This window comes from Euprymna scolopes, chromosome 33 (genome assembly GCF_053919585.1).
Source record: "Euprymna scolopes isolate OS-2025 chromosome 33, ASM5391958v1, whole genome shotgun sequence".
NCBI classification, from domain to species: Eukaryota; Metazoa; Mollusca; class Cephalopoda; order Sepiida; family Sepiolidae; genus Euprymna; species Euprymna scolopes.
Window position 1 is genome coordinate 37,187,843 of NC_136514.1, and position 17,149 is coordinate 37,204,991.

The 17,149-nt window shown below is 31.6% G+C and overlaps 1 protein-coding gene across 1 annotated transcript in view; it reads left to right on the top strand.

Moving 5' to 3' along the window:
- Nucleotides 1–17,149, top strand: part of LOC145258039 (sodium- and chloride-dependent glycine transporter 1-like) — a 36,839-nt gene that overhangs the window by 14,461 nt on the left and 5,229 nt on the right. Inside the window, exons 4-8 of the mRNA XM_080115763.1 lie at nt 3,099–3,235; nt 3,967–4,088; nt 6,993–7,127; nt 9,955–10,058; nt 11,942–12,066. Coding sequence (XP_079971889.1) covers nt 3,099–3,235; nt 3,967–4,088; nt 6,993–7,127; nt 9,955–10,058; nt 11,942–12,066 — 623 coding nt within the window. The remainder of the gene's footprint in view (nt 1–3,098; nt 3,236–3,966; nt 4,089–6,992; nt 7,128–9,954; nt 10,059–11,941; nt 12,067–17,149) is intronic.

Consider the following 17,149-nt stretch of genomic DNA (forward strand, 5'->3'; position numbering starts at 1 on the left):
GTAAGATTTATCTATATAAATAAAAATATTATATATATATATATATATATATATATATATATATATATATATATATATATAGAGAGAGAGAGAGAGAGAGAGAGAGAGAGACAGACAGAGAGAGAGAGAGGGAGGGATGGAGAGAGAGAGCGATTTGAATAATATTGGGCGAAATGCTATTATTATTCATCGTTGAAGTAATTTATTTTCAGTTTTAATCTGGACTAGAAGGCCGCCCGGCGTTGCCCAATCGTAAGATATGCTTAAATATGATATTTTAATCCATGCAGATTATGTATTTATTATTATAGAGATAATTCGCTATCGATTATTTCATTGAACCTTATGTATGGTAGTGAGATCAAAGCTAAAAAATATATATAACTTGTGTGCCATATCAGGAATCGAAACCAAAACATACAACTATCCGCCCTCATTCCTTAGCCTCTGAGGAGCCCCCCACACACGCTCCCCTTTCCCCCCCACACGCCCCCATATATATATATATATATATATATATATATATATATATATATATATCTGTGGAAATATTTTTTATTCGCTTATATTTCTTTTTTAAATATAACAAATATAACTATCCTTATTTAAGAAGTTCAATGTAATTACAGAGCATATGAAAAACAAAAGTCTACATTCCAAATTTCATGATTTTGACCATCTTACAATTAATTCCTTTAATTCAGTTGACATTTACACTTATTGACAGTATTTGTTTCGTAGCACAAAATCATTCACTTAATTATTATATGAATCAATGAATCTTTTTTACCCTTGACTCATCAGAAGAAATAGCAAATATCAATCCACTAAAAGGAAATAAAATGCATTTGGGCATGATTAAGAATCCGAAAATTACTCCACAATGCATTGAAGTCTACATTGCACTGTAGAGAACCTAGTGTTGATTTTATATAACTATTTTTATATATAATGGCTTGCATTAAAGTTTAAAATGCAAAAGTCAAGTATCATACTTCAATTGTGCTCTAATCAGAAACATTAATTTCGAATGCGTTCCTGTCATATAAAAAAATACTGTTGATTTTATATGCCTGATCTTACTAGTTGTGCTGTAGTAATGGTTTGAATTTATGTTTAAAATGAAAAGATCAAGTATCATAGTTCAATTGTGCTCCAAACAGAAACATTCATTTCTAACGTGCCCCTATCATATCAAAGAACATTCTTTGATCGGATTTTTTCAAAGATATGCGGATACACAACCTATCGTCAGATACATAAAGTACATTTGTGACAAATTTTATGAAAATCGTCCCAGCCGTTTCGGATTCCATAGGGAACGAATCTCCCCCCCCCCCACACACACACACCCAAAGTTCCTTTGATATAATAGTAGGTAGATAGGTAAAAAATAGATAGGTAACAAGAATTAACTTGAATTTTTTTAAATACATATACAATGTTTATAATTTCTGTTAGATGTTTACGTGTGCGATCCTGTTATCTTTGTACAGCCCTATTTTCAGAGTGGCAACAATCCTGGATATTTTCATTTCCTTTAGACAGATTGAAATTTTTTACTCTTTTTGAGAAGGAGAAGCTTCTTCCCGAAATATCAAAATATCTTTCACCAGCCGCCATAATATTACCAGTGAGTCTCATACTTACCAATACAATACGCGAAAGATCTATCTCAAAATAAATAGATTATTGTGAAGATGTTTATCCACAAAATGTTGTCTTCGATGTTTTTATTACCCATTCCGGTTTCTGCCTTGCGATCACCTTCATAAATACCTACATACTTATTTGCGAGCAATGCTTAAAAAAAAACTAATATTCACACTAATACACACACACACACACACACACACATCTCAATGGGATATGAACATCAAGAGACAAAAGCCAGCAGAACAACATCAGTCACTCAGCTGGCAAAACATTTTGGTCAGGGCTGTCTCACGGAAGAGGCAAAAACACTGAACAAGCTTGCCACGAAAATAGCAAGAAAGAGTCGACAAAAATATACCGATACCTTCCAAAAGAACCTTCAAGAGTGGCACCAGCACTAGCGTGCAAAGTATTTTCTGAGGGAACTCTCCCAGGAATACACAGACAAAGACGGTTCCTTGGACTGGCTCAAGAGGAGAGCTCTCCACCACGACCAGGAAAGAGTTATAATGGCTGCTCAAGACCAGGGATGGATGACCAATGCATTCAAGAAGATTGCAGGACTTACTAATGACAACAAATGCAAATTCTGCCACACGGAATTGGAACGTGTGAGTCATCTAGTATCAATTTGCAAGGTTTTTTTGGGGAACGGCTACTATACAGCGAGACATGATGGAGTATGTAAGTACTTCCACTGGAGCATCTGTAAAAAATTAAACATCCAATGTAGCAGCAACTCCTGGGAACATCAAGCTGAAAGAACAGTTGGAAATGACTTATATATCATACACTACGACCATGTAATCCCTACAGCCACCTACCTTGAAAATCTGACAGTTATATGGAATAAGTCAGAGAGAGTTGCAACCTTGGTTGAAGTGAATGTCCCTAATGATGGGGATCTGAACAGAGCTGAAAGAGAGAAACAGACCAAATATCAAGGTCTCATGTATGATATGAAAAGAAACTGGAATCTTAGAGAGATATCAATCATACCAGTTATTATTACAGGTGCCACGGGGCTTATGAAGAAGAACCTGGAATCCTACCTAACTAATATTCCTGGTGAATCAAGTGCAAAAGAGATCCAGACAATTCCACTTAAGGGAATAACGAGGATAATAAAAAGAGCTCTCGGTTGGTTTCAATAAAAAGCAGGATAATGTTGGCAGCTGGTTTGGCTAACCCATACCGAGCGTTAGAATCTTCAAAGGAAGAAAACTAAAAAAAAAAAAAAAGCATGCACGCACAGGCCCACTGATTATAAAGAATCAATGCTGAAGTTTTTCTGGTGAATTTAGATCAGTCGGTAACTTACGGTTGACACAAACTGAAGTTAACAGAATATTTCCTGTCTTACATAAAAAAAGAAAAGAATCTAAAATTACTAAATACTAATTAATCCATTTTTTCTTTTATTATTTATCGTTTTCTTAAAGGCATCATGTATTGGGAATCACTGATGGAGTTGAAAACCTGGGCGGCATTCAATACCCTTTATTATTGTGCTTTGCCATTTCATGGATACTTATATTTTTCGCTTTATCCAAAGGAATCAAAACATCGGGAAAGGAAAGTATTTTCTTATTTATATATCATTTATTGATGTTACTTTACTTATAATACTTAAATACTTAAATACTTAAAACATTTACTTATAATGTTTATAAACATTACTTATAATGTTTATAAACATCACTCATAATGTTTATAAACATTTACTTATAATGTTTATAAACTTCACTTATAATGTTTATAAACATTACTTATAATGTTTATAAACATCACTTAAAATGTTTATAACATTACCTATAATGTTTATAAACATCACTTATAATGTTTATAAACATCACTTATAATGTTTATAAACTTCACTTATAATGTTTATAAACATTACTTATAATGTTTATAAACATCACTCATAATGTTTATAACATTACTTATAATGTTTATAAACTTTACTTCTAATGTTTATAAACTTTACTCAAAATGTGATTCGTCTAGTGTGTATTTACGATAATACATGTAATATTTATAATCGTATTAACCGTGTTCTGATCTGTGATTGTTTATGGTTCTCTGTTGTCTGTTGAGTAGTGAATACGTATATTAACATTTTTTATATTAACAACGGTTTAAACAAGAGACGAACATCATTGTTGATAGAGACACCAGCGAAAGACACGTTATCTCAAATCTTCCTTTCATGCGTCCTGAAATCAAAAGTGTTTTTCTCCGAGAAGTGCAAACGTCAACGCTGGAATTATACATGGATATTTTATTTATTCTTGCTGGGTTCCTTTTCAGAGTTGGCACGCTTTGTATACGAATACATCTTGTTAAGTCGCACCGTTTCCACTTCCACGGGCGTCAAAGTCCAAAATCCCTGTTCCTCCGGTAACGCGTTGCCTATCGTACTGGTCTTACTCGTAACTAAAATGTTATGTCTCAAAACCTACCTTTTCCTTTACGTCATTAGTACATGTAGCATAAAGATCCTTACTTGGTTTTTGTCACGTATCTTTGTTTATATTATCGTTAGCTTAAATCCCATCTGTCAAGGTAACATCAAGTTAACATTCCTGGTTATTAAATGTAAATAGATATTTATTCTAAATATTTTGATTATTCTAAAACATAATTCTAAAACTTTTTGCCTTGAATAATAATAATCGTCGATCAGCACAACTTTTTGGCGTTGCCCGGTAAATATTCAGCACGTTGTCACCATTGTGACCAGATTTATGGCAGTATGGGTCAGTTTAGGTCATGAGAGTAGCGTTTTGTCTAACAGTCTTTATCAATAGTTTTCTGGTCACGCTGTGAAATTAGATCCACTAAACTCTCAGATTGTGCCACTGGTCCGAACGATGGATACGTGTCCGTTAGAATTACTTCAATATGATGTCAGAGAAACTGTTGGTTGACGAAAAAATATTTAAGTCTGCAAGCTGGGAAATGGCCATATGAGAATAGACAATGAATTTTTGTATTAAAAATTATTTTTTATAAGTTCCATTCTTTTCAGTCAAGCGATGGCGCATGAATTCTATTTCGCTTCTTATAAAGCTAGTAGCAAGAGGCATTTGTCTCGAGACAAACGTGTTTTTTAAATTCACCCCCCCATTTTGAAATTAAAATGAAAATAATTAATTTTCTCACCTCAGCTTTATATATCACAAATTGAAGATAAAAGATCGATAAATAAAATAATCTAATTTAAAACAAAAAAAAGAATAGTTTTGTGCAAATTTACCTGCAAAGACATTAAAACCTTTCTTTTAAAAAAAAAACACGTTGATTTTTTTTTAAGTGAAACCTCACATTTTTTAAATTTTGTTCTGAAAAAATTGAATGCCTACAACAATTTTTTCTGCTTCATTCAAAGTCTTTTTTAGATTAAAAAAAAGTCACTCCATAAAGACGAAATAAAATATATTAAATAAAAAACTCATGTATGTCTTTAAGAGAATAAAAAAAATAAATAATCGGTCGAGTGGAATTTTGTTATCGGCAAAAACTGATAAGTGAAATGGGATCATTTTTCACCCATTCGGCCCATGTTGACTAACTTTTGCTTACAGCCAGTAATAGAAAGGACGATTAAGTTTGACCCTTACATGCCACCGTAGTTCTTAACTCAAATAAAAGGAGACATTTGTCTCCCTTTATTACACTTCTGAAAAATCTAATGTCGCGCTATTTTTTTAATACTCGCTTAAAAAGGTATTTTATTTAAAAAGGACATGAAATATAACATTTAAATATGCATAAATTCTTAACAATGAAGAATGAAACTACCCATTGAGTATTTTTTAGAGGTAAGTGATTTTTTGGAATTTATATATATATATTCGAAGTAAGTTAAAATTCGTTGATTTTCTTGAAATCTTTTTTAAAGAAAACCAATTAAAAAAACAAATATTGCATATTTTGCTATTAAACGTGATATTATTTTAAAATTTGGTCTTTTCTCCTTTTATTGAAAAATTCATATATATTACCGTAATCAACGACAAAAAATGGTGAAAGTATTCTAAAAAAAACAGCATTTCGTAGACAAATAATTTGTTAAAAACAATGTAATTTACCAATTTAACTGCTCATTAGGCTATATTACAAACACATTGTCACGAAGATTAACTCTCCACCTCTAGTTCAATATCATAACATTTGGGAAAACATGGCTGACATCATTCTGTATTCAGAAGGATCATGATAGAAAACACTAAGGTTTTGCAAGCGAGAAAAATGTTAATAGACTAAATATATATATATATATATATATATATATATATATATATATATATATATATATATATATATATACAATGCTATATATATATAAATATATATATATATACAATGCTATATATATATATATATATATATATATATATATATATATATATATATATAATAAATTAATATATTATAATTAAAAAAAAAAAACTCCGCCCACCTAATTCATAATAAGTCACCCCGTGGCCGTGATATGTGATATATATATATATATATATATATATATATATATATATATATATATATATATATATATATATATATATATATATAGGAAAAGGAGATTGGAGATGAAAAGGAAGATAATAAAACATTTCCGCGCTCTTCAATAACATTTGTTTGAACGATAAAATGCTGCATAAATATACATAATATATATATATATATATATATATATATATATATATATATATATATATATATATATATATTGAAGTTATACATTTGGATTTTACCGTCACTAGATTATTTAGCTTCCACCAGACTATCCATTCATGTGTAATCATCTTTTTCTTCACCATATTACCTCTGCTTCACTTTTTTTGTTATCAAGTAAGATCTTTGACTTACTTGTTGTTTCATCAAATACTTTTGCATGCAAAATCTGATCCCGCATTTTGCTAATTCCTACCGTCTGATGAGAAGGAAAATATTTCTTCGAAACTCCGCGGATTAAGGACTATCCACTTATCTAGAGTTTCCTTTTTAGATTAAATATGTTTTTAAGTCATTTTAAAGTGTTTTTTAACAGGTTTTATTAACTGTTTGCTCGTATATATATATATATATATATATATATATATATATATATATATATATATATATATATTCTTCTCAACCCAATATCATCAGTTAATTGTTTTTAAGTTCTTTCCTAAGAATCGAAATCAAAACCTTTAGGTATAATTGACTCTAGCATATACCATAATAAGCGCACGTCTTCTCATCTAATAAAGTTGTTCTGGTGTTAATATCCTGTTCCAATGTGTTTTAAAATATGTAATTTTCCTTTTCGGAATTTTCTATTTCAGGTTGTGTATGTGACTGCCACCGTACCTTATGTGCTACTGGCGGTACTGCTCGGTCGTGTCGTTACTCTACCAGGTTCAAAAGATGGATTAATTTATTATATGACGCCGAAATGGGAAAAACTGAAGCAGTTTTCCGTAAGTAAAATTAATTACTGAATTGTTGTTTGAATACTATAATTAGGGGGCGTGGGGTGAGTTGTCAGTCTTTTCTACGCCCGAGTCGAGGGAAGTTTGTGTCAGATGCGAATGAGAACAAATCTGACTTCCGCCATGCCTTTCCTCTTTCTCGATGAGTTTCAGCAAAGACGGGCGCATTTGCTACGGTTACTACCTTGACTTCTTGAAGCACATTCGCTCTCTGGTATACTTAAAGAGCAATAACGTTTTACCACTGTTCGGAGCAATTTAATAAACAAAGGAATCGTAATAAAAAGGCTCTTCATTATGCTTCTGAATTTTTTGGGAGGTATGGATTGATTGTTCGTATAATTGGAATTCTTCCGACTTCGTGCAGATTACCGAGTTTGACAGAAAGATCCACGAGTTCAACAGAAAGATTCCCTAGTTCGACAGAAAGATTCCCGAGTTCGACAGAAAGATTATCAAGTTCAACAGAAAGATTCCTGAGTTCGATAGAAAGCTTCCCGAGTTCAACAAGACATAACTGAAGAATATCGAAGGTTACATCAACCGAAACGTTGTGAAAATAGCTCTGAGGATGAGAACAATGATCCGAAGAATCCAAATAATACGGATGTTGTTCCTTATTCGAGAGCAGTTATTTGCAGGTCACCCGGTGCGTTTAAAATCCAAGATAGTAAACTGAAGATGCAGTTGACTATGAGACAATCATCCTCAGCGCCGATAATAATGCACTTATCAAACATTTATCAAGTCACAGTATAGGACGATTTGTTAAGTCATCTCCACCATGTAATATAATCTCAAATTATTTTTTCTTACCAGATTCTTAATTAACATGATTTTTTTATGGAAATCGCTCGAGACAAGGCATGAAGCCACTTAATGCAAGAAGTTAACAAGAACGAACGCTGGTTATTGCAAAGACAGAAGATACCTATTGACATTGAAAAGACCAAGGCTGTAGGTAGAAGGAAAATTGTGAGCAGGAAGAGAGTTCCACAACCTTGTGGTCATTGGAAGGAAGCTACTGGAATAGGAAGGTGTATTACAATGAGGTATTAAAGCAGCAAATTGATGGATTAATTTATTATATGATGCCGAAATGGGAAAAACTGAAGTAGTCTTCCGTAAGTAAAAAATAATTACTGAATTGTTGGGTCCTGAATATGACCTTAAACTATATCCAGTGGTGAGGCCCCAGTTGTGGGCTTGGGGAAGTGTGGAGCTACCCTTTAATTGCCATTGCTCCCAGGTCCACTCTGGCCCGGAGTGGTAGTACCTGTTAGAGTTCCAACTATGGGTTAAATAGAAACGGACTTGAAAACAACAAATATATTCTATTAAAAAAAAAATCCTCAAAAATCTTTGGATTTGGCATTAAATAACCCGAAAAGGGTTGATATGCAATAAAAGAAAAAACAACCAACCAACCAACTGAATTGTTGCTGAATATTGTAATCAAAGAGCTAGTCAAACGAGCTGGAACAAAGGAAGCAGGAATAAATTCTGAGAAACACATGCCATATAGTATTTGTAGAAAAGACTGAGACTAGCAACATCATGTCTGTGAGAGTTTGTAGTAAAGAAGAAAGTGTGGGGCTGTCGTCATTATTGACAATCGTGTGTCCCATTAACATACGACTAAGAGGCTTCTGCGAATGACGTAATTTACAATTTCAAAAACGCAATATTTCTGAGATAAACGTCTATATCACGTTGAATAACCTGCTCGCGTTAAATCACCAAAGTTAAGCTTCGTTAAGTTAGATCAGTATTTGGATAGGTGAATATTAAGAAATGCGTTCTTAACCGGAAGTCGCTGTGAATCCTATTTCTCTAACATTAGTAGATAAGGTATGAATGATCCAATATCTCGCCGAACTGAACTACGAGTGAAATAGTTGGATAAAGTAGACTCTAAACCCTTGGTAGTGCAACTTGTCTAGAAGAAGGAAAACCTCGAAATATTCCAATAAATTCCAATAAATTGCAAATTATATAACAAGAAGGTATATTTTAGTATTACGTACAAAAGCGACATCATTTTTAAAATTTTATTTTTTTATTTTATTTTTATTTTTTACATTGCGTCTTCGGTGATCGGGAGATCCTATGTATTAAAACGAAGGATGGAAGATGATAACATACTACGAACATTACATTATTTGTATATAGATACGTGAATTTAATGTTCGTAATATGTTATTACCTTCTATCCTGGTTTTTAATAAATAGGATCTCCCGATCACCGAAGACGCAATATAAAAAATAAAAATAAAAATAAAATAAAATAAAATTTTAAAAATAATGCCGCTTCTTTTGGGGGGCCGTACGTAAAACTAAAATATACCTTCTTGGTCTTCTGGCTAGGACCTGACTGTAGTATCTGTTCTGCCTATAGATGGTATAATGATTTTGTGAGGTCTCCGTTCGCGCCGGGAGTTCATACAAAGGGGAATATTCACAGACTCCTATTAGGATATTGGAGATAAACCATAATAATCAGATATATTCTGATACTACATTATCCAGATTACTTAGATAAATACTTTTATAGTTTGAACAAAAGAACTACAATAATATGGCGGGGTCTCCATTCAAACTGAATATCCATAGAGTACCCAGCAGCAATATTTTATATATGAAAGATGCCGCTGTGGCATTTCCACAGGTTCCGCTAGTTCCAAGCTGATTTATAAGAACTTAAATTAAAGTTAAAAATTATATTTTTAGTAACCTAAAAAAATGTATAATTAAAAAGAATAATATTAAGAATGTAGTTTTAAATTAATTTCCTGTGATTGCTTTTATTTTTCAGGTGTGGAAAGATGCTGCTGTCCAAACATTTTATTCCATTGGACTTGGTGTAGGTTGCTTGGTAACATTATCCAGTTATAATAATTTTCATAACAACTTTCAGAGGTAATTAAAATACGATGTGTATTCGAATAATAAATTAATAATATCACTGCTATCACGCATGTATTATTAGAGCAACATTAATTTAATTCTCGGGCAACGCCGGCTATGAGCAGCTAGCATATAAAATAACTACCAGAATGCCATTGCTTGTAAAATTTAATTAGATTAAACGCTGTATTTGAACTTGGTATAGGTTTTTGTTTTCAGTTAAATTCCGGGCAGATATTTAGACAGAGGAAGCACAAATATAATATACGAAGGTCGTTCAAAAAGTAAGGCCTCCTATTTTTTAACTAAAAATGTTGAAGAGAAGAAGAAGCTATTCTCAATGTACTTTTGCCAGCAGTGAACGACGGCTGCGCATGGACGTCCAGAGCACCCTTTGTCATAGGAGGGTTGTTACAGAAGTAAAGCCTCCTACTTTTTAACTCATAAAGTTGAAGAGCTACGAAGATGAGAGTGGTAGCATTAAAACGAGCGACCATTTGTTCTAACAGTTTTGTTTTTTTCTACACAGTCACCACCATTCTTAATGCAAATTAGTTAGTAATTCAATGACGGACCACTGCTTCTGGCGAACATACATGTTAAGGGGTTACGGTCTTAGAATCCTACACTGTCAATATCTGCATCAAAAAGAGGAGATTTTCAGGTCATGAATTCATAAGTTCAGTCATCATAACAATGCAATTTGCAATTCTCTCTGATCCATTCTGGGTGAATAAAAACATAGGATGGGATTACTTCTGGAACGCTCCTTGTAGATTGTGGCTCCCGGTAGATAAGCGGGAACTTATAACCCTAATTGCTAGGGTTACCCGGCGTTTCCTGGGTGACAATATGGGTTAGCGTCACATGCAACATCATAGTGAGGAAAGTTTGCCTTAATAGCAACTTTGATGTTGTCAGCTTGATATCTTACAAACGACGCTATTAAAATACATGTTAATGCACTGCATGTAGCGACGCGTATAAATATATTAATTTAATTGTGTAACAGGTTATAAAAGTGTCATTAGCTTCTTTTAAGAGACAACTACTTCTGTTATGTTCACATGCAAATTGTACATGGGAATATATTTACGTTTTAAGATAAGTACAATAAAATGCACAATTTGAACACTATCTAGCGTGTATTCGCTTTTAGGGACAGATATATGCTCTTCGCGCGCGCCTACACACACACACACACACACACACATATATATGCTCTTCGCATATATATATATATATATATATATATATATATATATATATATGAGTGTTTATTTATTTATTTTTTATAAACGATTTTGTGGTGTGTTTTTTTTTTCACTCCCTGGGTGCTTTAAAGGGAGAGGTTATCTTCCCTTCGAAAATATGCATATTTACTTATATTTCACTTTTTATTCGTACCAATCCTTTAATTTATAATTCAGCATATACAATCTGGTCTAGCCGCACCGATGAGCTGTGATACAGCAAAACAGTACTGTATGTGAATGATATATATATATATATATATATATATTAGTGTGTGTGTGTGTGTGAGGATGTAGTGAAAAGAAATAAAGTGCTTGATCGCGAATGTGAGAGCTTAATACGAATTATTTAAAAACTCTGCATTACATATTAGCGAGACGTACCAATGGTTTCATTATAAGGGGTTAACCCTTTTGGGATAAATTATTCCAACATAAATCTTCAGCGTCCGTCGGAACGAAAGAAAATACATCCTATCGAGAAATTTCATAAAAAGTCGGCCTAGCTGTTTTCGAGTCTGCAGGGAGCGAACTCACACACACACACACACAAACACACACACACACAAACACACACACACACACACACACACAAATCCTTTTATAAAATAGTACAGATAGAGTTTTTTTTTTCATTTTTAGGGACGCAATGATTATGCCTGTAATCGATGGACTAACAAGTTGGTTTGCCGGACTAATAACATTTAGTGTTATTGGGTACATGGCTCATATTAGTAATACTGATATCAGTCAGGCAATAACTCAAGGTGAGATATTTTTATACACTTATTAGCTATAAACACCCATATATATATACACACATATATATACACATATATATATACACATATATATACATATCTATATATATACATATATATACATATACATATATATACATATATATATACATATGCATATATGCACACATATATACATATATATACATATATATACACATATATATAAATATATATATATACATATGTATACATATATATATCAATAAAAATAAAATAAAAATACCAGCGATGGTTGACGTCATGTTGTTTTGAAAAAAGAAAAACCAAATGAATTTATGAAATGATCAAAGTTTCTTCCCTACTACAGAGTACATCTTCAGGATATTACAAGGAAAAATGACAAAAAATTCATTCGGTTTTTCTTTTTTCAAAACCCCATATATATATATATATATATATATATATATATATATATATATATTATACATATATATACATATATATATATACATATATTATACATATATATACATGTATATATACATATATATACATATATATACATATATATGCATATATATACATATATATATGCATATATATATGCATATATATGTATATATATGTATATATATATGTATATATATGTATAATATATGTATTTATATGTATATATATATGTATATATACATATATATCTACATATATATATACATATATATACATATATATACTTATATATACATGTATATATATACATACATATGTATATATACATTCATATATACACATATACATTCATATATACATATATATACATGCATATATATACATATATATACATATATATACACACACACACACATGTATATATATATATATATATATATATATATATATATATATATATATATATATATACTATTACGAATTTGAACAAAAAATAATAAAAAGACATTCATGAAAAACAATGAGTATTGAAACACGTGTGGCCTGGGTTCGGTACACCTTGCTGAAATAAAAAAAAACAATGGGGAGACTCTTTCAAAACCGGAAATATACAATAGACAAACGAACAACGTATGAAAGTAACAAAGACATGAGACGCAATGGTAACTTTCAAAGTTAAATTTTATTACAAAACACTAAACTATGGTAGGGAGGAGATGAGGTTAAGTAAAATAAAAATAAAACAAAATACGAGGGTATGAAAGGTATATATTATGCTAATATGTCAAAAGAAAGGCAATGCCGACGAGAAACATATCAATACACAAAAGAATACTCCAGTCGAAACAAAATAATGGCAAAATGAATTTGTTATCTCGTGTACGAGAGAGATATTCACGAAGACGACTTACTGATTTTCTTTTTCTTTCTTTTTTCTTTTGTTTCAAGCGGTTAGTTAAAATAAATGTCTTTAATATCCGTCCGTCCGGATTAAAACATATATTCGTAAAGTTCGCCGTTTATCGCTGTCGACGTCACCACCTTTCGCAGCTGATATGGAATTTCTAACATGCAGTGTCTTCTTTGGTGGTTTCAAGCCGTTTCTTCGCTTCTCTGTCGCTGTTGGGTGATAATTTTACATGCTCGCTCGGCAGCGGTATCTGTATCGAAAATGTCTCTTTTCTTCTTTCTCCCTGTCTCTCTTTCTCTCTCCTCTATATATTTCTTATCCCTTTCTTTTATTTCTTTGTTGCTTAGTAACTAGTAAGAGTCATAAAATGAGTCGTTGAGCGAGGTCACCAGCCAGCTTTTTAGCTCGTGTTATAAACGTCTTTCGCACCTCTTTCTATTCTCCTATACTGTCTTTTATCTCTCTCTCTTTAAATTTAGCCTCTTCCTTTTTCTTCTATACTCTCCCTTTTTCTTCTATGTTCATTTTGCCTTTGATAAAATAATAAAATTAAAAAAAACGATAATTGGCCTAAAATTAAATATTTGAATTTTTATTCAAACACATAATCTTTTTAAAAATTATGTCACAATATATATATATATATATATATATATATATATATATATATATATATATATATATATATATTAAATAATGTGATTGATAATTTAAAATTTAAAAATCAAATTATAATTAAATTAAAAATCCGTTTCATAAGAAGGAACAACAACAAAATCAATTATCTGTACGATCGTTTCGGAAAACAATGCTTTTTATTGTGGTAGACATCAAGTTACGTACAATAATTACATATAGTTTTTTAATAAGCAAGGTCTCCTCGTCAGCAAATTTTGAAGGGTTTTTATTAAATTTAAAAGACACCATAAATAAACCTAGCATTAAAAGTAAGGCAGATGAATCTGAAAAAAATTGAAATAAAAGGTCTGGATTTAAAATTTATAAGAAAATTAATATGGGTTAGGGATAGAAAATAAATAGAGTAAAATATAGATTTGAATTTACATTATAAGTTTGCTTTAAAAATATATAGAGATATTTACCTTTAAATTTTTCGCTTTTTGAAATCAGGAACTATGGTTAAAATACTCATTTAGATGTTTGCTATAGCTTTTCACCTTATTGAATGATGAATTTTATATATATATACACACACACATACAAAGTGTTTTTACATGTTTTATTAACTATTTTCTTATATATACATACATATATACATATATATACACATATATACATATATATATACATATATATACATATATATGCATATATATGCATATATATACATACATATACACATATATATACAGGTATATATAGATACATATATATACATATATACATATACATACATATATATACATATATATACATATACATATATACATATATATACATACATAGACATATATATACATATGTATACATATATATATACACATATGTATAAATGTTACGTTGTTGCTCTATAATAAAGGGCTGTGTGTTTGATGTGTCATCTCTAATAATGGATTAGAAGAGATGACGTGTTATATTATATATTTATGTTGTATCATAAAGGGAATGGTGTGTGAGTGACATGTATTTTCAGAACCTACCTCTGCTTCTTCGATGTTGGACCATCTGGAAATTTCTCGTCCTGGAGGGAGACTTGATACCTGTTTTTGGATGAAGATTCAATCACTCCAAGACAAGGAATTAGTTCTATAGTTTTTATTTCACTTTCTCCAGATGTCCTGAAGAAGGTGGAAGTGAAATCGGCCTGTGTGGGTTCTTCTTCTACACACGTCAGCGTTCGTCCCCCCCCAGTGAAGAGAAGGAGACAACGGGAAGCCGTCCGTTGTCTTCTGAGTCCAACTCAAATCTCAACGATTCAGCTAACCTGATCACATGACTCACACGCAATCAAATCAGCTGATCTTTTACTTCCGGCCAACGTGTCTACATTATAACTCACCTCTTCCCCTCCCTCTCTTTCTCTCTCCCTTTCTCTATTCCTTAACATAAACATATATATATACATGCATATATATATATATATATATATATATATATATATACTATAATCTTCTCTTCTTTTTTTATATAAATAAAACAGTACATTTAAACTCTTCAAAAAATAATAGGAACTATACTGCACAATGACCTTCAAAATTGTCAAATCGGACCTATGCTGCACAAGCACCTTCAAAATTTTGCAAATCGAACCTATACTACACAAGCACCTTCAAAACTTTGCAAATCCGACATATTCTGCACAGGCACCTTTAAAATTGTCAAATCCGACCTATACTGCACAAGCACCTTCCCAATTTTTAAAATCGGACCTATACTCGACAAGCACCTTCAAAATTTTGGAAAATCGGACCTATACTGCACAAGCACCTTCAAAATTGTCAAATCGGACCTATACTGCACAAGCACCTTCAAAATTGTCAAATCAGACCTATACTGCACAATGACCTTCAAAAGTATCAAATCTGACCTATACTGCACAAGCACCATAAAAATTTTGCAAATCCGACTTATACCGCACAATTATTTCAAATTTTTCAAATCAGACCTATACTGTACAAACACGTTAAAATTTTTCAAATTGGACCTATACTACACAAACACGTTAAAATTGTTCAAATAGGACCTATACTGCACAAGCACCATCAAAATTGTCAAATCGGACATATACTACACAAGCACCATCAAAATTGTCAAACCGGACCTATACTGCACAAGCACCTTAACATTTTTCAAATTGGATATATACTGCACAAGCACCTTCGAAATTGTAAAATCGGCCTATACTGTACAAGCACCTAAACATTTTTCAAATCGGACATATACTGCACAAGCACCTTAAAAATATACACCAATTTTATCTAATCCTGGGCTACGTCGAGTATTCTGCTAGTACAACTATTTAATACAATCCCGGGCGACGCCAGGTATTGGGCTAGTACATATATCAACCAATCTTATCCGATCCCAGGCAACGCTGGGTATTCTGCTAGGAAACATTCAATGTATTTACACCAACGTCGGGTAACTGCTAGTACATAATGCTTTTATATAAATTCCGTAAAACCCTTCCTCCTTAACTGAAGATTATATAAAAAACATAACCTCCCAATACTAAGAATGGCTTTCTGAATAATAATGTTTTTATTAAAGAATTTGAAATCAGCAGTTTAGCAATGTGTGATTTCTGAAATAAATATATAATACGCATCATTTTTTTACTTAGTCTTTTGGCTAAGATCAAAGTGTAGTATCTGTTCTTAGAATTCAAGCGGTCTTATCATTCACCCTCACCCCCACTAAGAAAATAAGGAGGAGGTCATGCTTTGCATGTCAAGGTTTAGAGAAACAAACGTCACTCGAAAATAAGTATGGCCTTCTAAATAAAAATGTTTTTAGTTCAGCTGTGATTTTTGGAATATGACATCTTGTCTGAATGTAGTAATCGATGATTATAAATTATGCATCTTTTTTATAATAGAAGATAATGCTCAGTAGAAAATTAAGCTGTATAAGACGGTTACTTGGTCTTTTGGCTAAGATCAAAGTGTAGTATCTGTTCTTAGAATTCAAGCAGTCTTATTTGTAAGTAAACAAACGCTGATTAACTCATATCATCCCGCAACCTACCTCCCTCTAAATAGAATCAGGTCATAGAAAAAAGAAAAT